This window comes from Eleginops maclovinus, chromosome 23 (assembly GCF_036324505.1).
Source record: "Eleginops maclovinus isolate JMC-PN-2008 ecotype Puerto Natales chromosome 23, JC_Emac_rtc_rv5, whole genome shotgun sequence".
Taxonomy (NCBI): domain Eukaryota; kingdom Metazoa; phylum Chordata; class Actinopteri; order Perciformes; family Eleginopidae; genus Eleginops; species Eleginops maclovinus.
The window spans coordinates 22,299,291-22,327,072 of NC_086371.1; the positions used below are offsets into that span (position 1 = coordinate 22,299,291).

Below are 27,782 nucleotides of genomic sequence, written 5' to 3' on the forward strand. Positions count from 1 at the left end.
AATTGGTAGGATTAATTGTATGTAGTTTACAAACATTCCTTTTTCTCTACTTATAACAAGAAACAACGATCCAACTATAATTGTAGTGTAATAGCATATTCACAACCAATGCATTTACTGCTGTCGTAACTGCTGTGTTTTCCTCTGTAGGTGGACTATGAGAGTGAGGAAGAGGACAAAGGCGATGCAGATAAAGACGATCAGGAGGAAGAAGAAGAGGACGAAGAGAAGGAAGAAGGACAGATGGAGGAGTCCCAGCCAGAATCTGAAAGTGTGACATCAGGGAAGAAGCAGCAGAAGAAGAAACAATCCAAACAAGTGGAAGAGGAAGGAGAGGACTGCTTGGATCAGATGAGGATTAACTCTGTTCTGCAGTCCAACCCGGCCATTGAGAGATACAGCTATGATGTGGAGAGCGAGCTCTGGTGTGAGGTGAGTCCATCACAAGCGCCAAATCACAACTGAATGAATCTACACTGCCCGGCCAAAAAAAGATCACACACTCTAATATTCATTGGACCGCGTTTTGCTTTGATTACGGCACGCATTCGCTGTGGCGTCGTTTCCACAAGCTTCTGCAATGTCACAACATTTATTTCTGTATAAAATACAAACAAGCCGTTTATCGTTTTAAACCCAGGTGGACCTGGTGCTGCCGGTGAGCAAGGTGCACTTCGACCTGACTTCAGTCCTGTCCACGCTGGCTCAGAACGCCGTCATCATGGAAACCAAAGGCCTGACGCGCTGCCTGCTGAGTGAAGTCACCACGAAGACGGGAGCCAAAGAGATGCTGCTCAACACGGAAGGCATCAACATGCACGAGCTGTTCAAACACAGTGATGTACGTAGGATGTTTACACTGCTCCTTTGTGACAGGGGACCACAAACACATCAGCACGTTAAACTATCAGTCCAGGTTCACTTTTTCCTGGCCCTTTGCAGCTCTTTCATCCGTGTTGATTTCACTTTTCACAATGTCTGAATAATTACAAAGCACAGAGGTAATTTATTCAGTCAATAGATGAATAACTTGATGGGATATGGGTGAGACTGGCCTGTTGAAGATATAAACAATATAATATCCTACTGAAACAGTCTGTAATTTTCCGCTACCTAAAATCAAAGTTGGCCAAAAGGGGCGTCTATTTAAATTGTTGCTTTCATGTTTTTTTTGGACAGAAATGAGCTTAAAATTGGAAATGGCACTTCATAGGACTTTAATCCATTTCTGACAACGCCTCTTTGATTTCCTGACAGGAGTCGCAGGTCAAAATATGGATTTCAGCCTTTCCTAATACGTTTTTATTAGTTAAAATGTTCATTTTAAGAGAGTATAATAGATCTACAGTTAGGCTGGTGATCTATAATAAAAATTCAAACAGGTTAAGATAATTACAGTGGGGCAAAAAAGTATTTAGTCAGCCACCAATTGTGCAAGTTCTCCCATTTAAAAAGACGAGAGAGGCCTATAATTTTCATCATAGGTAAACCTCAACTATGAGAGACAGAATGAGAAAAAAAAATCCAGGAAATCACATTGTAGGATTTTTAATGAATTTATTTTCAAATGATTGTGGAAAATAAGTATTTGGTCAATAACAAAAGTTCATCTCAATACTTTGTTATATACCCTTTGTTGGCAATGATAGAGGTCAAACATTTTCTGTAAGTCTTCACAAGGTTTCCACACTGTTGCTGGTGTTTTGGCCCATTCCTCCATGCAGATCTCCTCTAAAGCAGTGATGTTTTGGGGCTGTCGCTGGGCAACACGGACTTTCAACTCCCTCCAAAGATTTTCTATGGGGTTGAGATCTGGAGACTGGCTAGGCCACTCCAGGACCTTGAAATGCTTCTTACGAAGCCACTCCTTCGTTGCCCTGGCGGTGTGTTTGGGATCATTGTCATGCTGAAAGACCCAGCCACGCTTCATCTTCAGTGCCCTTGCTGATGGAAGGAGGTTTTCACTCAAAATCTCACGATACATGGCCCCATTCATTCTTTCCTTTACACGGATCAGTCGTCCTGGTCCCTTTGCAGAAAAACAGCCCCAAAGCATGATGTTTCCACCCCCATGCTTCACAGTAGGTATGGTGTTCTTTGGATGCAACTCTGCATTCTTTCTCCTCCAAACACGACGAGTTGAGTTTTTACCAAAAAGTTCTATTTTGGTTTCATCTGACCATATGACATTCTCCCAATCCTCTTCTGGATCATCCAAATGCCCTCTAGCAAACTTCAGACGGGCCTGGACATGTACTGGCTTAAGCAGGGGGACACGTCTGGAACTGCAGGATTTAAGTCCCTGGCGGCGTAGTGTGTTACTGATGGTAGCCTCTGTTACTTTGGTCCCAGCTCTCTGCAGGTCTACAATTTTGTCTCTGGTCTCCTTTGACAGCTCTTTGGTCTTGGCCATAGTGGAGTTTGGAGTATGACTGTTTGAGGTTGTGGACAGGTGTCTTTTATACTGATAACAAGTTCAAAAAGGTGCCATTAATACAGGTAACAAGTGGAGGTCAGAGGAGCCTCTTAAAAAAGAAGTTACAGGTCTGTGAGAGCCAGAAATCTTGCTTGTTTGTAGGTGACCAAATACTTATTTTACCGAGGAATTTACCAATTAATTCATTAAAAATCCTACAATGTGATTTCCTGGATTTTTTTTCTCATTCTGTCTCTCATAGTTGAAGTGTACCTATGATAAAAATTACAGGCCTCTCTCATCTTTTTAAATGGGAGAACTTGCACAATTGGTGGCTGACTAAATACTTTTTTGCCCAACTGTATATATAGAAGTAAAAACGGGATTGGTCCTCTGGGGAGCATGAACAGGGGCTAAAAAGAAATCTATGTAAAAAAAAAAAAACACAACAAATGTCTGACAGTAAAGGGGCCTATTATGCTTTTTGGGCTTTTCCCATTCCTGTAGTGTGTTCTTTAGGTTATTGTGGTCTACAAAGGTTAAAATTCATAAAAACACATGTCTTACTAGGTGATGTCATAATTCCAAATTAGATATATATGTGTTGTGTCTTTTCTACAGATATTTCAATTTAGTTTTTGGATACCAGGTGTTCTTTTTATTCGTCAGGATTATTTATCTGTTTTGTTGTTTAAGTACTGATTTCATCCACAAGAAGCTGAAGTGCGCCATCACCTGATGTCCTAAAAGCTTTGCTGATATCCACAATATGTACCTTGTGTTTGGAGTGAATAGAGAAATCCAAACTCACCTGCCTTACAAAGATGAAAAAAACCAAACGTAGAAACATTATACTGGCAAAACATGAGTTTAATCAGAGCGAGAAAAGGTGCTTTTACTCAAACTGGAGAGAAAACTATTTAAATCCGACTTATATAATGGTAAAAATCTCATTGCCTCTGTAGATTCAGATTTGCAGCTTTCAAATCAGCCATCATGTGACTCATGTATACCTTTATGGTTTACAACACAGAGATACCAGTTTATCTGGATTACAACATAAACACAGTGACGGACCCAAATATTTTAAGGGTTGGTTTGCTTGCTCAAGATGGATAACGCATGTTACGACATTGCACATATTTGTTATCATACTTTAGTTATAATCCCAACTTTGAGACTTTATGTTTCTCTCTCCAGATCTTGGACATCAACAGACTCTACTCCAATGAGGTCCACGCCATGGCTAAAACCTATGGGATCGAAGTTGGTCTGAAGGTCATAGAGAAGGAGATCAAAGATGTCTTTGCAGTCTATGGTACACACACACACACACACACACACACACACACACATTTCAGTTTAGTATACTGTCAGACATCTCCAAACACACATTAGTATCAATGATTAGATGTGTAAAACCAGGGTGTCCCGCAGCACTTTACAGCTCAGGCGGCCGCCTAAGCAACGCACACCTGCCGCCCTAACTAAGGTCTTCAAAAAAAAATATATATATGAGCGATATTACTGTGTTACTCTGTCCTGTTTTCTGTCATTCCAAACCTTGACCAACGCCAGCCTCAACGCATTTTAAAAAGTAATACTTAAAAAAAACGTGTCATGAATTGGAAAAACCAAAAAAACACACACACACACACACACACACACACACACACACACACACACACACACACACACACACACACTTATAGTAACATACCAGTATAGCGTTTTATAGTGAACTTAATTCAAATCAATTTCTAGATGTAACACAATTTAAGGGTGTTATAATGTTTCACATATATGTGGAGTAAAAATTCAAATGCAACAATGCAATTTGAGTTTGTCTTTTAACAAACACACAGTTTAGTAAATAATATTTAATTGTACATTTTAAAATACAATGTAAACTGTGTAACATTATTTTTCATTTATTCAAGCATTATTAATTCAAATGTGTCATTTTTAAATGGTGTAAAAATGAAATATTGCTTGCTCAAATAAAAAATAGGATACATTGTTTACATTGCATTATAGTTTTCAAATTTGATCTAGTATTTGAATATTGTAAAAAATGTATATTTGATACAGCTTTTCCATTTTCATATTTATGTGGTCATGAAAATGCTAATTGCACTATTTCCTCTTCATAAATAATTTCCTAAATAACCCATGCAAGAAAATTAAAATGCAAGTTTGGAATTCCATTTGTTTACTTTGGGGGCTCAGTGGATTAATACGCTCATATCCAGACCAGGGGGAGCACCGGCTCAATCTCACCCTGACCCCCACTGCACTCAGCTGTCGTTGTGTCCCTGGGCAACACATTTCTGTTGCCGTCAGGAGCACTTCCATTTAGTCTATTTGTGTTTCTCTGTCTGTGTCCAGGTATCGAGGTAGACCCCCGGCATCTGTCACTGGTGGCAGATTACATGTGTTTTGAAGGAGTATACAAACCATTAAACCGGCACGCCATCCGCTCCAACTCCTCCCCTCTGCAGCAGATGACTTTCGAGACCAGCTTCAAATTCCTCAAACAGGCTACCATGCTGGGTGAGGAACGGCTGATAAAAAGACTGATTTCTACTCATATGCTGTGTACTTTTGTACTTACATAAGCTGTTTTGAGTGCATGAGTGTGTCTCGATGTGAATTACGGCAGCACGTGTTCTGCTTTTATTGTCCTTTTATGGTGTGGCAAAAAGTTCTTCAAGCGAAACTGGCTCAGGAGATGATGTGATGTCCACATATTTTCTGTGGTGCAGTGGTAATTATGTCGACTAGGATGGAGATATGTGAATGAATAAACCACGTTATAGTCGTGGAGTAAGAGCAAATTAAGAAAATAATAATAATCCAAGGCAATACTTCCTATTTTCTTTGAACAATAATGAATTCAGGGAGCTATTTTGGAGCCGCTGATTCCCTTATCTTATCTTTTTTTTCTTCATGACTGTTTTCCTCCTTTTTTCAGGGTCACATGATGAGCTGGTGTCGCCCTCTGCCTGCCTGGTGGCAGGGAAGGTAGTCAAAGGTGGAACAGGACTGTTTGACCTCAAACAACCTATGCAGTAAGAGTGTGGGGGGGGTGTAGTCAGCAGATAGATAAGTTGGATGTGACAATAGAAGGACCCTTCACGTTGACTGATCCCGTCACTTCTATGAAACACTTTTGACAAATCCATAATAATGACAATGTGTATCTCCATTTCTTTTGTATGGGGTGTACAGTACAGTATGTGGCAATCTTAGGTGCCAAATGTTCTTCAATGTTTGTATTTCAATAAAATAATAAAATAATTCCTGAATTCTTCGTTTTTTAAATGTATTTATTCAGAAAAGGCAAAGGTTTTCTCTTTGAAGATGATGAATGAAATAAATAAGCATGACATAGTATACTTTTAAAGAATAAATGTTCACACTTGTGCCCTTACTTGATGCCTAAAACCGTTCTCTTGTATTTAATTTTAAAAATGAAAATATGTATAAAACAGTGAGTATTGTTTTTGTTTGTTGCCGTTGTGGTCATTGTCCAACCTGTTAAGCGTGTCTTAGTCTTTAATGTGTAAAACTTTGAGTGAATATTGGTAAAAGAAGTAGTGAAGTGATCGGATCATGTGGCTCAGGGGTGTCCAAACTTTTTTCCCCCGAGGGCCACATACAGAAAAATATACGGAGAGCCGGGCCACTTATAGAGGTGAATATTGTCTCAAAAGTTAAGTTATAAGTTAGCAAAACAAATCAAATGTAGGTGAATAATGCGCGATACTTGGAAATGCTTTCAGAAAAGAACAGCCTACATCCCGTCTCTCTTTAGGGTTTCATTTATTTTGTTGGAAGTTCATTCCTTAAAACAGAAGCCTCGGATTGCTGATAATAAGAGTAAACATGAAGGTTACATTTCAAGGTTGTTATAGAAATAAGTTATTGTTTTTTTTTATCAACTAAGATTTGTTCGAAAATGTTTTGAATTCTAAATGACTGAATTTATTTGAAATTGGGCTCATTAATCTATTTGAACATATAAATTTGAGAAGTACAATAAGACAGGCAAAAGTTTAATTTATGGGCCATATTGCATTTTTAATATTTGCTGAGGGCCAATTCAAAAATGGCCTGCGGGCCGCATTTGGCCCCCGGCCAGTAGTTTGGACACCCCTGATGTGGCTGCTGCAATGGACTCATTACCAAAGGGCGGAAGTGGCGGCGAGTTACCCGGCCGCTGATTGGCTCTCCGTCTAAAAGGCGGTGTCTGAAAAAAAGCTACACTGGTATGTATTGCTAAGGGATCCGATCATCAGTCTGTAAAAAGAGATTCATCATGGCGAAGCGGTGGAGTCCATGGAAAGGTGAGCAAAAACGATATATAGACAATGAATAGACGATGAAGAAATGAAAGTTTAAAGGATGTATTCGAGGTGCAGTGAGGCGTGTGTTGCTGTTGCCATGGCGTTCTACAGCGTAACTGGCATCACTAAAGTAACAGTTAACTGAGATTAGCTATCCTTACTATAGCTATATCGTTACTCAGTGATATTCCTGAAGAGACTTGTTTACTGTTTGTGGGCGGCCTGGGCTGGAAGACCCGATACAAGACGTCCTTTCATATCTATAGATAGGCCATATTATAGAATATATGGCTCTTGAATTACGCCTTTTCTAATCAAGTAATGTACAAACATCACGGAAATGTAGTATTCTATCCATTACGGTTTTAGCAGCAGCTAAATAAATGTAGCTGTATTGGGAATTACGAGTATCCATAAAGGCATCACCTGCAGGCCAAATGCGGCCTTGCAGGCCATTTTGAATCGGCCCTCAGCGAATTCTAAAAGTATAATGGAATATGGCCCACACATTAAGTTTTACTTGTCTTGTACTTCTCAAATTTAAATGTTAAATATATTAATGAGCCCAATTTCAAATAAATTCAGTCATTTAGAATTTAAAACATTTTCTAACAAATCTTAGTTGATGAAAAAAGCCCAATAACTTATTTCTATAACAAGCGTGAAATGTAACCTTCATGTTTACTCTCATTATCAGCAATCTGAGGCTTCTGTTTTAAGGAATGAGCTGCCAACAAAATTAAAGAAACCCAAAAGACAGACGGGATGTAGGCTGTGTTTCCTTAAACCATTTGAAAGTATTGCGCATTATTCACCTACATTTGATTGTTTTGCTAACTTACAACTTAACTTATTATCTCCGTGTATTTTTCTGTATGTGGCCCTCTGTGAAAAAAGTTTAGACACCCTGAGTTAGTATTTTCACATTATGCTACTTTGTCTTTTTACTCCACTACATTTTGTAGTCAAATACTGTACTTTTTACTTCTCTATATTTATCTGACAGCTTTAATTACTTTGCAGATTTTGGTTAATAATACAAAATTTAAATCAAATATTACATTATCATGTATTATGATATGTTAAGCTGCTCAGTATGACAGTAAATAGAGTATGGATGGATGGACAATCTTTAAGGCAGGACTTTTATTTGTAACAAAGTATTTTTATATTTAATATTGCTACTTTAAGTAAAAGTATATTTTGTAAGATTCATTCCTCCACACCTAAGATATGGAGCCCCTGCTGAAATACAAACCATTAAGCACTTATAAATTATAATATTAATGCTAAAGATTAAAATCTCCTCTATACATTTATATTTACTTTCTTCTGATACTTCAACTATATCAAACTGTACTCCTATTAGGGATGGGCATTCGATTAAATTGTCTTAATCGATCGTCGGGAGAATTAACGATCGATTTTCGATTCATCATTAATATTTTTATATTAAAATTCACTATTTATAGGCTATATTAAAAATGGAATGAACATACAAAAAACAGCGTGTTTTCCTCATTGAGAGATTTATTACAAGATGAACAACTCTTGTGGCAGTTCAACCGGATCCGTTCAATGGTTGAATTTGAAAATATGCGCTGCTGTGCTCTTAAGCAGCGGAGCTTGCAGCTAGAAGCCGGTGCTTATGAACACAACTGACCCTCGTTTTCCCCCAAAATAATAATAATAATAATAATATAAAAAAATAATCATGTTAAACAATAACTTAACCAAAAATATATAATACTTTTAGTCTGACAGGTTTTGCCAAATGTAACTCAAAACTATCCAAAAAGGCGAGAAAGAGGGTGAGAGAGAGATTAGCCAACCTAACAATGAATTAGGCTAATTAACAAAGCTTCGTAAAAATAACCACTAACTCGCATACAACTTCAGCACCAGTCTACTGATTTTTGTTGAGAAAGATAAGCACGTTAACATGCTCTGGGGTCAGATGCGAGCGCAGCCTGGTGACTGTGAGTCCAGCTGCCGAAAACACCCCCTCTGAGGGGACTGACGTCGCCGTGATACACAGGTACCTCCGTGCTAACTTGGCAAGCCTGGGGAACCTTATACCATTCACTTTCCACCAGTCTGTAGGATTGCAATCCAGGGGTGGGGGAGCCTCCCTCAGAAAGTTATGAAGTTCTGCTCCTTCGATGCCAGACTCGCATTGAGTGGTATAGTGCTCCCCAAGGAGTTGTGTCAAAGCAGAGACCTGGGACTGGGAGGCCGTGACTCCAGTGTTTGCGCTCCCCTCGTCCGTGTCTCCTCGTCTCCCCCAGCCATTGGGATAGCCGCCCTACCAATCTCCATTGCCTCTCCCAGTTCAGCCAGTTTCACATTTGCAGCCATTTTCTGTGTTGGTGTGAGAAAGCCCAGGTGCTTGTGATGAGGGTCCAGCATTGATGAGATCATGGGGGCGGATGACACAAACTCATCAGACTGAACCTGTAAATAGGCAACACAATGCAGATAAGAGGCAAGTATGCATGTAATTAGGCCTACTCCAATTGGCTATTTATGATGGAAATCATTTAAAGTAAGATAAAAAGTTTAGCTTACATTCATTCGCTTGATGAGGGAGGACTGCACTTTTGTCTTGAATTCGATGAGTCTGGGCCTGTCTCCTTCACTGGGCATGAGGTGGATATTGATGAGGCCGAAGGTGACGGGTTAAGTGTTCGAGATGGAGACTTCTTTCTCTGCAGACATAACCGTGGTGGTACATTTAAGTGCTGACAGCACAGGCTGTGTGTCCTCCATCATCTGCCAGTACTCATCCTTCAACTCCAGGATCCTGGCATCTTGAAGCTTGGTCACGGTTCGGTCCAACAGCACAGCAGCAACAGCCCACCGCTGCTCCACCAGCCGATCAAACATCTCGCACACGGAGTTCCACCGTGTTTTACACGGCTGGATAAGCCGGTGAGTTGCGAGGCCCATTTGATCCTGTTTCTTTTGCAGTGCATTGGTTGCTGCAGTGCTGTGATTGAAGTGGCTAAGAAGTTTACTAGCCGCTGATATTACCCGATATAGATACAATGCAAATCCGTCATTTATGGCCAACTGGAGTGTGTGTGCAAAGCAGGCAATGGAAATCCAGTTCACTCTGGTGGGACTGTTGGCAGCAACAATATTGGCCACGTTGTGATGAACGCATGCAATAACTCGGTCTTCAATTCCCCATTGCTCTACAGCTTCATTCATTTTCTCAGCGAGGTGGTCAGCTATATGCCGACCTGGCAGGCTTTCTGTGAGCAGGACCGCTAAGTTCATTTGCCAGTCATCACTGATGTAGTGGCAGGTGATCGTGATGTAGCTCTCAGCTCGTTGTGCATCACAGCTCCTCCGTGCTAACATCGAGTTGATGCTAGGTTGAGACCGAGAGCAGGACGCACCGCCACTAACCAGGGTCGGATGCACGTTTTTCAAGTGGTGCATCATTTGAGTCGTGGACGAGTTGTGCTTATATACAGCTTTGCAGTGTTGGCAGTGAACTGAGTCATTTTTTAAATCAAAATGGTCCCACGCCACACTTCGCCGTGACCTCTTCATGATTACTTTTGAAATAGACAGAAACTCCCAGGTATCTGAGGAGGCCTGTGGCGTTTTTTTCAAACATTGCCCCCATGTGGTAAATGTTTGATTGCTGCCACATAGCGAAATTCATCGCATTCCTTCAAGACTCACACTACGCAACAGAACCTGCATTAGTTTTATCGATAAAAAATGAATGTCATCGACGAAATTCTTAATGATCAATTAATCGATCGTCGATTAATCATGCCCATCCCTAACTCCTATCCATGCAATTCCTGAGCTTAACCGTATCTGAAAGGAATTTGTTCTTAGACGTACGACTGTTGTCCCATAATGCATTGTGTCTGACTTTCTCTTTGTGTGCAGGAGCAGAGCCCTGAGAGCCAGGGGTCCTCAGGCTTCATCACACAACCCAGAGGAGTTCCCAGGTTGCCCTGTGATCGAGAACAATATGAGGCTTTTGAAACGCTGGGCAGCACACAGGTGATGGTCACATTACACAGCACAAAGACCCCTACTGTTCTCCATCAACCACGCTCTCAGATAGACACAAGCAACTTGCTATCCAAGGTTCTTAAAGGGATATTTCAGGTGTTTAAAAGTGTGGTTGTATGAGGTACGGGAAGCACACAAGAGTACCAGCAGGAAGTTAGGCAATGTAGTGCGGGGGAAGGGGAGCATCCAACACATTTTTCAGCAACCTGAAAAGATCCAAGTGTAAGCTATATTTAGAAAATGTTCTCCACTTTGCTTTGAGACAGTGCTTTTTGACGGGTAACTAAGGCCAATTTCAATGCTTTTATCGAAGCTAACAAACATTGACAGTAATACAGAGGTAGCTGGACACAAAAACTGAACTGGGGACTTAGAAACGTGTGAGAACAGAGGAAGAAAACTTAAAAGATGGGAACAAATCTAGTCTTATATATGTTATATACAGCTCCGGAAAAAATTAAGAGACCTCTCCAAATGCTTCTTAAATCTTGATCTCTACATGTATGGCAGCCATTCCAGTGTCTGTTGAAATTCAACACAGAAACATTTTAAGTAGTTTATAGAATACAATAATACAATAATAATAATAACTCAAAGCCATGCCTATAAATAATAAAACAAGAGAAACAATTATAATGCTGAAGTGGTCTCTTAATTTTCTCCGTGGCTGTAAGTCATAAAGTGTTTTATGCGGAAGCCCTGAGAGGCAGATAGAAATGATTTTTCAGAATGATCAGATTAAGTTCCTGTTACAGGAAATCTATTTGTGAAACATGTTGCTATTTTTTTGTTAGGATGTTTTTAAATACTGACAAAATGCTATTTTTAATTTGTTATAAAAAAAAGGCACTTACAAAAATGTGTCCGTCCAAACGTTTTTCCCACCAGTTTCACGGATAAGAAATAAATTAACCAAAGGATTTTCATTTAAAAAAACACAATTTTTCATAAACAAAGTAGAATATTTGTATTTTATCAGAGTTAAAAAAGAAGAATATATTTTTCTTAACTGTCTTTTGTGGCTTCCTTAGCTTGAAGAATGAGGCACATAAAAAATATTTAACTGTAAATGAGAACCTACTGTTGTTTAGAGCAAAACATTGCTTAACTTCTGTGATGGTATGAACTGTTGGTAAATACAATGGCTAAGAACTCTTATACTCACAGCCTCATGTGTATTAATACATCAGTGCAGGAGGCTTCAAGTTACTTTTTAAAAGCCATTGTTACTTTAAAAACACACCCTAACTAAACGTTCAGTTTAACGTGGCAGTTTTTCCCAACCTACAACTCTAAAATCTGCTCTGAATGTGAAGTATGAAAAAAATGATCTCAATGTGTGTAAAACCTGTTCTCATGCTTTAAGAGAGTGAACGTGGGTTGATTCTGAAAAGACTCCTCCTGATATCTCAAACTGTACAGACATTGCCCGCATAATGTCAGGAGGAATTAGGGCAGGCAACCTGTGAATGCAAAAAGCATCAACACACTCTTATCTGCTGTTGACCTCCTTCCCACACAGTTTTACTTCTGCTTTTCTGTTGATTTATGTATAATTCCGCCTCCTGCACTGCCGAATCCATTTCTAAGCTAGACTAACTTTGTTTTTGGGTGGAGTGTAGTTGCAAAAAGCGTGCTCAAAAAGGTTGTGTTGGAGCTATAAATTGCCATAAATTGAATGCATGTTTGGGCACTGGGTGATTAGGGCACCTGGTGTAATTGTGTATATATTGGAGACAGGTGGTGGTGGTAGCAGAGCACCAGACGGCAAATCGTTTTTTTTATCAGCCGGATAGATTCAAGCTAACGGGAGAGCCATAGGAAAGGCTCTAGAAAAGCAAGTTTGGAAACCGTGTTCTTTGTTAATGATTCGACAAGAAAACGCACAAAGGTGACTTGTCTGGACTTGGATCATTGTTCCCTGCGTATGATTCGCTATCTGGTGCCTCAACGGCAGTTTAGTTTTAAGTAAATTTTCTTTTATAGATTGTAGGATTTTGGCCGCTACAGGTTGTAAACAGGTGGTTTTTTTTCATTTCTCTTTCGAAAACTTTGTGAAGCTGTGATCTTGACCTACTTGTAATCTATTATCTATTTTTGCAGTTTGAGAGGTTTTTAGCTGCTGATGGTGCAATGAGTCCAAATATCCTTAAGTGATTGTTAATATAAACAAATGAAGTTGTTACAGTTATTATAAGATGAAAAAATCACAGTTAACAAATAGATAACAAAAACATGAATTATTATTTTCAACATTAAAAAAATAATAATCTAGAATTTAAAAAAGAAAACCTTTAGAAAACCAATATGACAATTTAATAAGAATAAAATATATAGGTAGCATATCAGTATGGGGTCAGATCAGTTTCATAATACACAAATGCACACAAAAGCATTCACACTTGTATTTTCAGTGCAAACACAGATTTGTTCCGTTTCACATATATGTAAATAAAATCCAAATACAGAAAAAAAGTTTTACATGTGTATTTTTGACCCACACAAATGCATACACAAATCGCTCTCGGTGCATAGATCACTGTTCATTCATGTGTGGGTTTTTTGAGAATCCCCTGATGGTCACCCGATTCGTACCTGTAATGTTTTCCATCTACAGCCAATCAGATGTCTCCTCCTTTCTAAGCCAATCACATGAGCGCGCCCACACGAGGGTATGATTTCTTGCGTTCGTGACGTAGCGCTTCATGTATGCACGAGCTGACAGGTCAACTTCAACATTGTGTCTAGCACAAGTGATAAGTGTCTCTGCGTGAATGATTCAATATGTTTTAGGTATGAATTCTTGACACCTTAGTGATGTGTTACTGTTAGCATGGAAGTAATATGGGTGGCATGTAATGCTAGTGTTTGCTGGCAAGTTAGCTATATAACGCTAATAGACTGCCTTAACTGTCCCCACTTAACTGTATGAATTCTGCTTTCTGCCGCTTTGACACATTTACATTGACGTTAATTTTTCAATACTGTATTTAGCACTGTGCTGTTCTAGGTTTCTGTGATTTATTTTTTGTGATTTGGTTAATAAATTTTGAAACCGTATGTTCTAATTGTTCAGCCTTTTTGCATGGGTACATTAAATTACTTTATTTTCTGACGAAAAACAAAAACAACTTTGAATAGCCCCCTCAGTCCTTTTATCCTGGCGCCAGGCCTGACACAGAGACACTTGGCATTGCTAGACGCAATGTCAGCTCCGGAAAGTACAATGTGTGAGAATGAGGAACCTGCCTCTCTGATACCACTATGGGTCGGTCTGTGGCCTAGTCTAGTGTCCTCCGTGACAAATCAGGTAGCCTTGCAAATACTAGCTCGTCCAAATTTGACTAATTCTCAAATACATCATAGCTATTGGACAGCTTCTTTTTTTTCTACGTGTGAGAGACATCAGCGGTTAAGTGGTAAACTAGAAATCGTTTACATAATGGCTATCTGCACCTGGCATGCAAATATTTTACAAATGTACTTCTCCTTTTCAGTTTAGCTATTGCCATTTAAATATCACATGCCTGTGTTTTTCTGTCCAGGCGCTGGTTGGTACTGGCTGTGGTTTTAGGTTTGCTGTGTGTGGCGATCTTTTCTCTGCCTCGGAGAGAGACGGAGACAAGCGTGCCTGTGGACTGGCATGTCAACCTCACACATAAAAAGGTGAGAGAATTTACTGTGGACCGAAACAAAGAAAAACAACTGTCAAATCATCAATATAGCGTCTGAGTCGCTAGCCTGCGCGGCTTTTTGTGGTTTGGGAGGCATTTTGTCCAAATAATGTTCCAAAATAAACCGTGAAATACCTTGTTGACTGTCCAAATATTAAAATAAAACTAACACATAATCAAATGGAAGGCAAATTATAACTTAATTGTGTATAAAAGTTGGGACCTCGTGTTTCATATGTCTACTCCATGACGTGCCCCCTCGCGTTTTTCCAAATCCTCAAAATAAACCATAATTTTGGCCCCAGACGATTACAATGCCAGATAAAAAAGGAAACGGAATATAGAAGTCAATATCCACTAGCTGTAAAAGGATTGATTCCTCCCATCCATCTTGATGTTTCTTGGCATCTCTGTTTATCTCTTGTCTTATGTAAGCTTATTAATGATTTACAAACAGTTCACAACCTAATTAATAAATGAATTACAAACTATTCGTAAACCATTTATAAGGGTAGTCTTATTAAGTGGTACCAAATGTAGCTTTACAACATCAAAATAATGGAAAATAAAAGGGCGACAGTTCTGAATATTAATGAAAAACTACATTAACAGGGTTGGAAAAGTTATCAGTCACCTGATTTAATACTTCATTTGGCCTCATTTTGCTGCAATTACTCAGGGATATCTAATGCCTTCGTAATCTTTTTGTAGCCTTTACCTGACTTATGCCTTCCTACAGCTTTATTCCAGAGGCCTTTTTGAAAGCATTTTCCTAACCAATTTGAATGTTTTGCAGTACCATGGACTACTAGTACTGGAATCCTTAAGAAAATGCTGGTTTAAGTAATCAAAATCAGTTATTGTCAGGTGGGGGGGCAATTAGCCTGGTATTTGATCTGGAAGTTGAATGGTTGCATCTGAGCAAGTTTATAATGGTATACTCTAAGGGGCAGATCACTTATCCAAACCAGGTATTTCCCAAATTCATTTTTAATAAATGTACAGATTTTATTTAGATTTATTTCTGCTTCGAGTATGAGGGTTATAATGTGTACATACAGCTCAAAAAAGTTAGATTCATTTTATTATAATTCCCAGGGTGTAATGTGACAAAAGGTAGAGATTTTCAGAAGGTATGATGACTTTCTATAGGCACTGTACTACATAACACACAAAACAAAAACAGGCAAAGCACTATAACACCACTATCAGCTGACCAACAGGCAGGAGTAAGGCAAACACAAAGTAAGGTAAACACAGAGAGCGCAGCAGCCCAAGGTTGCAGGCCTGCGCTCAGTGAGGGCAGAACAAACTGATAAACAGGGTCGAAAGTACCGGCCTAGTTAAATATCTCTGCCATATTGTTAGTGGCCACCAAAGGAAGCTAATGTCAGACTGCAGCGGTGGATAGTAAAGTACATTTACTCAGGTGTTGTACCTTTTGAGGTACTTTCCTGCTACTTTACACTTCTTTTCAGGCAAATATTTGTATTTGGTACCTTTTTAATTACTTTGATGATAAATAATAAATGAATACAAATATATCTTGTAAAAGTATAGGTTAAAAAAAACTGTATTGATCTGGTCAGAAATGCAATCGTTAAAAGTACATTTAAAGAGGCCCTATAAAGCTGTTTTGGTTTTCCCTTTCCTGTAGTGTGTTATATAGGTTTGTTTGCATGTAAATGGTCTGCAAAGGCTAAAAATCCCAAAGTTGCCTTCCTTTTATTGCACAGTTAACAGTGTAAAGGCAGACTGTAAACAAAATGTACAAAGGTCCCACTGCTATTGGACTACCGAGACCCTTGGAGTGCCTAACATTAGGCAAGCCTGAATGTTCATCTGTTATTTGTTTCAACAGATACACAAAACGGATAAACAGTATTATTAACAAAACATTTTTTTTAAAGAAGACAAAATGGATAACGCTCGGATTTCAATTCGATTCAAAACATAATTTAAGCAGATTGTTTTTTTTACAACCTTTATGTTATTGTCTATGTAATGAGGTTTACTCAAACTCAGCCTTAGGTGTCAAGTGCTTGACAATACATACATATTCTCAAAGTATAAATTGATATAAAAATTAAGCAACAAAAAGATATATTTGTTATTCTTTGGTATGATATTGATACATTTGCATAATACAGTTTTACCAGTTTTTTGATAATCCATTATCTGCTATTATGAATGCCATACAAAAAAAAAGCCATTTTAACCCCTTAAAAAATGTCAAAATGTCCTACTTGTATCTGTTTTACATCAAATGAAAGTGAATATCTTTAGGTTTTTGACAGAAAACTTCTTATTTAAAGACGACACCTGTATTCAAACTGCATGTTGCCAACGTGGAGCAGAAATGTAAAAAAGTGTCCCTTTTCCTGTGTGAAACAAGCATCCATTCATGACAGAAAAGATTGAACTGTCATGATGTCAGTAATCTGAAGGTTCTGCAGTGAAACAGGATCTGTTGTTTATTGTAATGATCCTAACCTTACTAAATAACTTATTTCCTTGCAGCAAGTTCATGAGAATGTGCGCAGAGTTCTGGAGAGTCAGTGTCGTCCCAGCAGCACCAGGCAGAGCTTGTTAGCTCGACTCCCTGCTTCAAGTCACATGACCCAGGCCTTTCTGTGGAAGGACCTGCCGCTCCCCGACGGCATCTTTATGTATCCGCCTCCCTTTGGCTTCAGAGGTCTTCAGCACAAAGTAGAAGAGCTGCTGAAGCTGGTGAATGCTTTCGCTCTTTCCTCTACTTTCTGCATCATTTACTCTGTAAGCCATATTGAGGCCCAACCAAAAGACTTTTATCATCTCTTTATTTCTTTACATCTTTATTGGTGTTTTATATCAGTCATAATGCACGCACTTTATTGTTGCAAACCTATACATTTTTGTTGAATCCAAGGCGTCTCCTGTAATAACAAAAACAGTTTTACTGCAAGAATTTCTTACCTGAAGTAACACAGGCATAATAAGCATGGTATAATCTGATAGTTCCCGGGCAGACACACCTGAACCTTTTTCAAGTCGTGCTCATGTGTCCTCCCCTGTCTATGATGTCTGAGGGTCTATAAAGGATAACATACTCCACAATAATATAACAGTGCTTTGTTTATCCGATAACACCAGCTTGTTTAGTCAAATAAACCCTGCTAGTGCTTTAAAATCTACCTTTAGAAAATAATAAATCGATTTGTCTAGGCTTTCTTTTTTTATGGTGGTGGTGGCAAAGTCCATAGGGTGTTGGCCTGGGAAGGTCACCAGTTCAAGTCCCCGAAAGACCAAGTGCCACCGTGGTGTCCCTGAGCAAGACACTGGTTACCTACACTGCTCCCCGGGCGCCGTACATAATGGCAGCCCACTGCTCCTAACACTAGTATGGGTCAAATGCAGAGACCGCATTTCGTTGTCCTAGTACTTGTACTCTGTGCAATGACAATAAAGTTGAATCTTCTTCTTCATCTTCTTTTCATTTGTCTGACAAATGGGACTGGAGAGTAGTGGGCTGCAGCCTTCTAAGATGTCAAGATTAAAAACATTTGGTGAAGTTTTAATGCTTTATAAATGTGTCAGTTTACAGATGGACATAGACCCTTATCAAAATGAAACCGATCTAACCTAGTTAAATGGCTAAACTGAAGAAGTATAATATTAATAATTAACTAAATACATTACATAATTCAATATTTTGGTAATAATCCAACACCTCTTATATCATTTCTGTATTCTTTCTTAACTGCTTTGTGTAGACAAATGGCCCACCAACACACACACATACACACACAATCAAATATTCAAAATAAGTATCACAATAGCATAATCATAATTTTTTTCTTAAAGTTTTGTACGGATATTGGGACACTTTTGTTATCGTGTAGGAAAAATGTGGTATTGTGACAGCCCTATGTTAGAGAATTAACTTAACGATTGTATTTGTGAATTTTCCTTTACAGCTGCCAGACTCGGAGTCTGTGCCCCTGCTGGAAAACACATCAGAGAAATGTCGGCGCTGTGTGGTCATGGGAAATGGAGGCATTCTCAGAGGCCTGGAGCTGGGAACACTCATCGACCGTTTTGACACCATTATCAGGTTGGGAATAAAAACACCATTATATATATTTACAATTTAGTATTGCTACGTTTTAATTAATTACTTACTCCACTTCAGGTTGCATCTTATCATGTGTTTTTATACATATACATAGTATCTTATAACATTTTTTAAAAATGATGATGTAATGTAGTGGAGTACACATATGTGTAGCATAAAATAGAAATACTCAAGTACAGTACAAGTATATGTAATATAGTATATCGTTTTCATGTAAACATGATGACTCTGTTACTCAGGTTGAACAGCGGCCCTCTGGGAGAGTTCAGTGTTGACGTGGGGAACCGGACCAGCATCAGGATGAGTTACCCAGAAGGCACCCCGCTCCACTGGATAGACACAAACCCGCACACTATGTTTGTAGCGGTGGTTTATAAAAGTGTGGACCTCAACTGGATCTCTGCTATGATCAGCAAGCGCTCAATGGTGAGTAGTGCCCGAGTGTGTGTTGCGTTAATTCCATACTACTGGTCTTTTTTTTAATTGAAAGTGGCTAATCCTCGACTTTTCAGTTTTTCTGAAGCCACATAAATTAAAGTAAGGGTATCCAACACTTATTTCAGAAAAGCCCACAGGGAGATGCTGTTTATTTTAAGTGAAAACAAATATTTATTTAACAAATAACTACGGTTGATTTTCAGAAACATAAATGAATTTAATATATTTTTTATATCTTTATTGCAAATTATAATTCACTTTTTGGACTCCTTTTTTACTTAAAATATTTAACGCTTGCATTTCTATTGGTTAGCACATCAACATACTGTATTTTATGTAATAGGCTAAAGGGGTGGGACATCTTTAAGCGGTTGACGAAACACAACAGAGCGGGCCAGCTAACCAATCAGAGCAGACTGAGTTCTGGTTTCAGACAGAGGGTGAAAAGAGGTGCTACAGCAAAGGCAGTATGAGAAACAGACCTTTATTAACAATAAGCATGGAAACATGTCCCAGAAGAGGAACAAATACAAATAAGAAACCTGGAAATGAGATAATAGGGCTGCTTTCACTTCTTATGTTTCTATCAATATTCTATTTTTTATTTGTCTTTTATTTCATTCTAAAATGGAGTTACTGCCTCAAAACCTAATTTCCCCCAGGATACATAATGTGTTCTGACCCTATTCTGTAGCAGATAAATAATGAGTTTGTGTGTTTTGTGTTTCAGGCTTTGTGGGACTGGCTCTTCTTCTGGCAGAAGGTTCCGGATCAGATCCCTCTGGGGCTGCACAGATTCAGACTCCTGAACCCTCACGTCATCAGAGAGATGGCTCTGGACCTCCTGCTGTACCCTCCACCCAAATTCCGCCTGTGGGGACAGGACCAGGTAAGAGACTCATCCCAAACCAAACTATCTGTCTGTGACTATAGAGTCAGCACAATGCAAACTGTATAAAACACATTTATCACCTACCAGACCCAACTGACTGTTATCATTTACAGCAGGCAGGCATTGAGTTAAAAATATAACAAAACGAAAATAAACAGAACAATTTAAAATAAACATACAGCGGGTAAAATAAGTATTGAACACGTCACCATTTGTCTCAGTAACTACATTTCTAAAGGTGCTATTGACATGAAATTGTCATCAGATGTCGGTAACAACCCATGCAATCCACACCTGCAAAGAAATCAAACCATAGATGTCCATAAATTAAGGTGTGTGTATTAAAATGGAATGACACAGGGAAAAAGGATTGAACACGCTTACTGAAATGTATTTAATACTTCATACAAAAGCCTTTGTTGGTAATGACAGCTTCAAGACGCCTCCTGTATGGAGAAACTAGCCTCATGCATTGCTCAGGTGTGATTTTGGCCCATTCTTCCACACAAACAGTCTTCAAGTCTTGAAGTTCCGTGGGCCTCTTCTATGAACTCTGATCTCTAGTTCTTTCCACAGATTTTCTTTTGGATTCAAGTCAGGTGATTGGCTGGGCCATTCTAGCAGCTTTATGTTCTTTCTCTGAAACCAATTGAGAGTTTCCTTGGCTGTGTGTTTGGGATCATTGTCTTGCTGAAATGTCCACCCTCGTTTCATCTTCATCATCCTGGTAGATGGCAGCAGATTTTTAGCAAGAATGTCTCTGTACATTTTTCCATTCATCCTTCCTTCAATTATATGAAGTGTGCCAGTGCCGTATGCTGAGAAACAGCCCCACACCCTGATGTTCCCACCTCCCATCTTCACTGTTGGTATGGTGTTTCTGGGGTGATGTGCAGTGCCATTTGACCTCCAAACATGGTGTGTATTATGACATCCAAAGAGTTAAATTTTGGACTCATCTGACCACTCTATGTTCTCCCAGTATTTCACAGGCTTGTCTTAATGTTGTGCAGCAAACTTTAAACTTTATTTGCTTATTTCAACCATGTGATAGCATGAATCCTTCTGATATTACTGCAGATCTGCCTTAAGCTAGCAAGCTAATGTAGCTAACCTAGTCTTTTCAAATATACTAGAGTATAAATGAATTAATTCGGGAAATATGTCCTCCATCACTGGAATCCAATAGAAAATAATCCACACGTCAATTTCCATTTTCGTCAGATATATTTCATGGGGGAACATATATATGGGGTCAGATCAGTCTCATAATACACAAATGAACACAGAAGGATTAACATTTGTATTCCATGATCCGCAAAAGCATTCACACTTGTATTTCAGGATCCACCCAAATGTTTTTCAATGCACACACAAATGTGTTCCATTTCACTTATATGTAAATAAAATCCAAACACAGAAAAAAGTTTTACATATGTATTTTTGATCCACACATATTTGTTTTCCGTGTCAAACCGCTGAACCTGCAAACACAAACCGCTCTCTGTGCATGGATCGCTGTGCATTCGTGTGTCACCCGATTCGTACCTGTAATGTTTTATCTATCTACAGCCAATCAGATGTCTCCTCCATTCTAAGCCAATCACACAAGCGCGGCCACACGAGGGTATGATTTCTTGCGTTCATGACGTAGCGCTTCATGTATGCATTTTGCGCTGTCCGGAGCTGACAGGTATGCGCCTAGCATAAAGTCTAAGTGATAAGTGTCTCTGTCAGGCCTGGCACCAGGATAAAATGACTGAGGGGGGTATTAAACAATATATATATCGAACCGAGCAGATGAATAGAAACAGAACGACTCAAGTAAAAGAACAAGTAAATATATATTTATTTGTCCTTTTACTTTGTAAGTTAACGACAGTTTCAAGAAAAATGAAGGCCCCTTAGAATTGGGGGAAGTAATAATTTATAGTTATTTAATAATTGTGACATATTTTGTACTTTTTGATGGATGTATGAGGACCAAACTGAGGGGGCAAAAAGAGTGAAAAGAGTCAATATATACAGTTAAATCCGCTTCAGCAAAGAGTTGAGTTTGTTCCAACCCCCACATTAGTTCAATCAAGTTCATAGGCCCATCCAAAGGACTTTTATCATCTCTTTATTTCTTTACATCTTTATTGGTGTTTTATATCAGTCATAATGCACGCACTTTATTGTTGCAAACCTATAAAAATGTTTTATCCAAGGCGTCTCCTGTAATAAAAAAAACAGTTTTACTGCAAGATTTTTTTTCCTGAAGTAACACAGGCATAATAAACCTGGTGTGAGACCCAAATTATTGTTAAGTTATTTTGATTAATATTTTTGAATGTAAATAGGTCAGAATAATATTAACAATGTTGTAGACTAGTTAAGTTAAATATGCTGATTTCGAACTGTGTTATTAATGCTGAAATTTGATAGGTTAACAGGATTCTAAGGGATACGTGTAATTTTGTATGAGAGATGTGCTGCTCAGTTGACGTGCGTGCAGCAACGAAGGCACATAGCTTTTTGACCGTGTCCGTTTCCCTGGCCTTGTCCGTGCCTTATGAAGGCGTGTCCGTTTCCCTGGCCTTGTCCGTGCCTTATGAAGGATAATACCAAGTGATATTACTATTTATTTTACCTGTTTTGTGTTTGTACCAAGATACTTTTGTGTTACCAAGACGTCAAGAATTAAAGAAAACAAAAAGAAACTCAACTGGTCCGTGAGTACACTGAAAGTAAAATGAATAACGGTGAAGCATGGGATATGGAACGAGTCAGAAAACCTTAGGCTGCCCACACGAAGTGGTCTAATTAATGAACCCTGAAAACGAAGTTTGGCCACTACACCTGGTATAATCTGATAGTTCCCGGGCAGACACACCTGAACCTTTTTCAAGTCGTGTTCATGTGTCCTCCCCTGCACCTGGCCCTGAGGGTCTATAATGGCGTCTATTATGGCATCCAAAGAGTTCAATTTTGGACTCATCTGACAACACTATGTTCCCCCAGTATTTCATAGGCTTGTCTAAATGTTGCGCAGCAAACATTAAACAAGCTTCAGCATACTTTTTCTTTAGGGATGGAGTCTTGCGTGGTGGGTGTGCATACAGGCCATGGCGGTTGAGTGCATTACTTATTGTTTTCTTTGACACAATTGTACCTGCTAATTCCAGGTCTTTCTGCAGGTCTCCACAAGTGGTCCTTGGCTCTTGGACAACTCTTCTGATAATTATTTTCACTCTTTTTCGTTCTTCCTCTGTCAGAAATCTTGCGAGGAGCACCTGGTTGTGGCTGGTTTATGGTGAAATGATGTCCTTTCCATTTCCGGATTCTGGCCCCAACAGTGTCACTGGAACCTTCAGAAGTTTAGAAATCCTTCTGTAATGCCATCAGCATGTTTTGCAACAATAAGGTTGCGAAGGTCTTGAGACAGCTCTTTGCTTTTACCCATCATGAGATCCAGCTTGTGTGACACCTTGGTAATGAGAGACCTTTTTATAGGCCATCAGTTGGGACTGAACCAGCTGATATACATTTGCACTGAGGGGCAGGATTGCTTTGTAATTTCTGATAGATTTAGTGTCTTGGCTTTCCATGCCTTTTTGCATCTCCCTTTCTTCATGTGTTCAATCCTTTTTTCCTGTGTCATTCCATTTTAATACACATAACTTAATTTATGGACATCTATGGCTTGATTTCTTTGCATGTGTGGATTGCATGGGTTGTTACCGACATCTGATGACAATTCATGTCAATAGCACCTTGAGAAATATATTGACTGAGAAAAATTGTGACGTGTTCAATACTTATTTTACCCGCAACAGTATCAACAGTATATCAACAGTAGAAAGATGTATCTCTATAAAGTGTCTATAGAATACACAATATGAAATATACAGAATCAATTATAAATTACTCTAATGTATTATTTGTAGGAGTAGGATGGTCCATCCTACTCCTACAAATAATACAAATAATCAATAGTAAAATGAATATATTATACAAGGATGCAAAGTAGTTGCAGTTTATTAAATGTAAATAAAACGGGTGGAGTGTAAATACGATGTGTACACATTTTTCAGTGTTATTGAAAAGGGGAAACAGAGCAAGATCAGGTTGAAAAAAAACACTTTATTGACACCAAATTAGATTTGTTTTGTTATAGCAGCATGTTAACGAGGCATTAGCATAAACAGAAACATTTCAAATGTATATATCATCATTGTAATCATTGGTCTTGGATAGTGCGTTACTAAACAAGCACTGATTAAACCAGGGTCACTGCTATAACTATAAGCTCAGGAGTCATGGCTTTTTTAACAATATCACTTTTAATGTTGCAGATTTAGAGGCAAATGTCATTAAAGAAGTAAAACGATCACTAGATCAATCTGAAATGATTTGATATGACCTGATTGGAAATGACTTCCTGTTTCATTATAAACAGAGCTAATGTGAGTTAAAAAATCCAAAATTTCATCATTAACAATCCCTCAGTATAGTGTATGCCATTGATATTACCATGAAGGATCTGCACTAAAAAGAAACAATGGTTGAAACGTACACAATTGTTGCTACTGACTCTCTAAGTAATAAAGATGGCTGCATAATAAACACAATGTAGATTCATTCATCTCGTACGTAAGGAGTACCCTAATGATGCTCCATTTCAAAATGAGACCAAACAGTTCTAGACGTGTCAGTCTTTTAGACATAAAAAGCTTAGCTGGTTGCAGAAAAGCTTTTTCTGTGACTGAAAAAGTTGTGGACCATTTATAAGGGAGGGTTCAGCAGTTGTTCATGGTATAAAACAGTTAATTAAAACGTTTAATTTTAATTTTGAAACTCTGCAGCAACAAGAAGTCTTTGATCATGCAGTTATTATCGAGCTCACAAGATGTAGGCTCATTGATCCAGTTTTATGTGACTATGGCTAGTGCCAGACTCACAAATATATAGGAGTGCACGATTTGGAAAATATAACTAAATGCAATTATTTTGACTAATGCTGCAGTTGTGAATATCAGAAACAATCAGATTCAAAATACTGATATGTATCCTGAGGGAAAATGGCTTTGAGATGGCTTTGATATAAGAATGAAAACATAAGAATTAAAAAAATAATATTTGATGAAATAAAGATATTTATGTCAACGTAAGAACTTAGTCAAATGTCCAATAAACGGTAAAACAAATAGAAAATAAGTTATTAGAGTAATAACTTGCGATTAAAAAATAAATAAAGTAAGACATATGTATACAAACATAAGAAGGTATTATAAGAAAAAGGTCCAATAAGGTCAAAAGCAATAAATAAATAAAAAACTATCAGTATGATGAGGGAATGACGACTACATTATCATTTAAAAATATACTAAAATGATCATGAAGTAAGCTGAAATGCTAAGTAATTCCTGGGTTTAGGACTCATTTCTGCACTACTTTATTTGGATGTTTGTTAAATGATGACGAATTGTGCAGCCCTAAAGGGATACACACATACAAAACCGTGAAAAAAACAAGATTTCAGATTTTTTTGTGTGGTTTTCTTTTATGACAATATTGTTAATTCCTTAATTATCATTTTGAATCTTTTTCCGCGCAGAATGTGCCCACCATGGGGGTCTCTGCACTGAACTTGGCCAGCCTGCTGTGTGACGAAGTGAGCCTGGCAGGCTTCGGCTACAACCTCTCCCAGCAGGGGGCGCCACTGCACTACTACGACAAGCTGCCAATGAGCTTTATGCTGCAGCAGACCACACACAATGTGGACCGGGAGACCAAGCTCCTCCAGAACCTCGTCAAGGAGGGGGCCATCAGCGACCTGACGGGGGGGTTACACTGCTCCTTCTGCCCCAGTTGACCACTCTGCACTATGAAGCATTCCACTTTTACTTTTACTGTAAATGAACTTTTATACTTGACACAAAAACTGAACTGGGGACTTAGAAACGTGTGAGAAGAGAGGAAGAAAATTATATTTATGTGAGGAAAACTTAAAAGATCGGAACAAATCTAGTCTTATATATGTTATACACAGCTCCGGAAAAAATTAAGAGACCTCTCCAAATGCTTCTTAAATCTTGATCTCTACATGTATGGCAGCCATTCCAGTGTCTGTTGAAATTCAACACAGAGAAACATTTAAAGTAGTTTATAGAATACAATAATACAATAATAATAATAACTCAAAGCCATGCCTATAAATAATAAAACAAGAGAAACAATTATAATGCTGAAGTGGTCTCTTAATTTTTTTCGCGACATTAAGTCATAAAGTATTTTATACGGAAGCCCTGAGAGGCAGATAAGAAAAAGTTTATTTCATTTTACATAGATGTTTTAGAAGTTCCTTAATAAAATACTTGTGAAATTAATGAAAAAAAAGGATTTTTCAGAATGATCAGATTGAGTTCCTGTTACAGGAAATCTATTTGTGAAACATGTTGCTATTTTTTTGTCAGGATGTTTTTAAATACTGACAAAATGCTATTTTTAATTTGTTATATAAAAAAGGAACTTACAAAAATGTGTCCGTCCAAACGTTTTTCCCACCAGTTTCACGGATAAGAAATAAATTAACCAAAGGATTTTCATTTAAAAAAAACACAATTTTTCATAAACAAAGTAGAATATTTTTTTCTTAACTGTCTTTTGTGGCTTCCTTAGCTTGAAGAATGAGGGACATAAAAAAGATGTAACTGTAAATGAGAGCCTACTGGGCTTAACATGTCTTTCAGGATTTGAATTTCTCAAATATGTAGCCATATGACCCGTAGACTTTAAACCCACTATTAATAATGATTTAAAGTCTCCTGGCTAAAACTTAAAGCTGGCATCAAATTGTGAACTTTAGTCAACATCAGCATTTCTGAAGTTCATTTCTCCATTAAATGTATTTCAGATATTTTCTAAACATCAATCATGGGGCTTCTTTTGATACCCTTATTGCATAGACAACTCGCTCACATTTGAAATTAGGAATGTTTAAATGTGTATTATTATTATTGTCTTATTTTTCTTGTAATAGTTCTCTGAGATAAAATATGATACCAATATGGTACCTTTCATTGTTTAGGAGTTACATTGTATTATTTGTTTACAACTGAACACGTATATCTGTATTTACCATTACAGAAGGTAGTAAAAATAAAAAAATGGTTTCAAATAGACATTTGAAAAGCATGGCTTATATATGTCTTTAGTTTTGGTTTTAAAGATTTTGAAAAAATGTGACATAATTACTATATTTATCAGAACATATTCAACATTCCACTGCAAATGAGCAGCATTACAATTCCTTTGTTGTTTCTGTCTCTATTAAGAGGTTTTATTTTTTATCCTGCATCTTAATTTTATTGTACTAATTTGTGCACAAATTCGTTTATTTTCCTCATTTGTTTGTTATGTATTTATTTCACTTAATTGTTGTGTACATGCCTTTATTCTTTTAGCTTAAAAAAATCCACATCTCTTTTATTTAATGTGTCACTACCTCTTATTTTTACAGTCAATGGTCACTACACTGTTCTTACTTTGTCTCATTTTGAAAGACCTCGTCATTTTTTTATGTCTTCATTTACATATGTAATAGACATATCTCATATAGCTCAAATCTGGAAGGCTTAATGAAAAAGAATAAAGCGTAAATATTAAAAACGTCTAATTATGTCAATTTCACTGTACATTTTCACATGTAGTTCTTTTTCTACAACCTTTTTTTTCTCTTTTCTTAATTTATTGGTCTGTTGTTACACCCTAGTAATAAACATCTGGTGTTAATTCATAATTGAGTGGTTTATTTGCATGTTAATAATTATTCACAGTTTTTTAAAAAATGATTAAAGGCTTTTTTTATGTACCA

At 37.9% G+C, this 27,782-nt stretch overlaps 2 protein-coding genes across 6 annotated transcripts in view; both read left to right on the plus strand.

Annotated features, from left to right (window-relative positions):
- The window catches only part of polr1a (RNA polymerase I subunit A), a 38,950-nt gene extending 33,234 nt beyond the window's left edge, over nt 1-5,716 (plus strand). Inside the window, exons 33-37 of the mRNA XM_063876537.1 lie at nt 151-432; nt 641-841; nt 3,617-3,734; nt 4,805-4,969; nt 5,391-5,716. Coding sequence (XP_063732607.1) covers nt 151-432; nt 641-841; nt 3,617-3,734; nt 4,805-4,969; nt 5,391-5,491 — 867 coding nt within the window. The 3' untranslated portion in view covers nt 5,492-5,716. The remainder of the gene's footprint in view (nt 1-150; nt 433-640; nt 842-3,616; nt 3,735-4,804; nt 4,970-5,390) is intronic.
- Nucleotides 5,717-6,646: 930 nt separating this feature from the next.
- st3gal5 (ST3 beta-galactoside alpha-2,3-sialyltransferase 5) lies at nt 6,647-27,707 on the plus strand. 5 transcript variants are annotated; one of them, XM_063876850.1, is made up of 9 exons: nt 6,713-6,765; nt 9,480-9,696; nt 10,678-10,794; nt 14,352-14,472; nt 17,001-17,210; nt 18,437-18,573; nt 18,834-19,020; nt 19,763-19,921; nt 25,524-27,707. In XM_063876850.1, exons 3-9 carry the CDS (start codon nt 10,763-10,765, stop codon nt 25,779-25,781), a joined length of 1,104 nt encoding a protein of 367 aa, XP_063732920.1. In that variant the 5' UTR covers nt 6,713-6,765; nt 9,480-9,696; nt 10,678-10,762; the 3' UTR covers nt 25,782-27,707. The 5 variants fall into 5 exon arrangements, with proteins under 5 accessions (XP_063732918.1, XP_063732922.1, XP_063732919.1 ...); XM_063876848.1 differs by lacking the exon at nt 9,480-9,696 and having other exon boundaries at nt 6,647-6,765; XM_063876852.1 differs by lacking the exons at nt 9,480-9,696; nt 25,524-27,707 and adding an exon at nt 20,501-21,342 and having other exon boundaries at nt 6,647-6,765.
- The last annotated feature ends 75 nt before the right edge of the window (nt 27,708-27,782 follow it).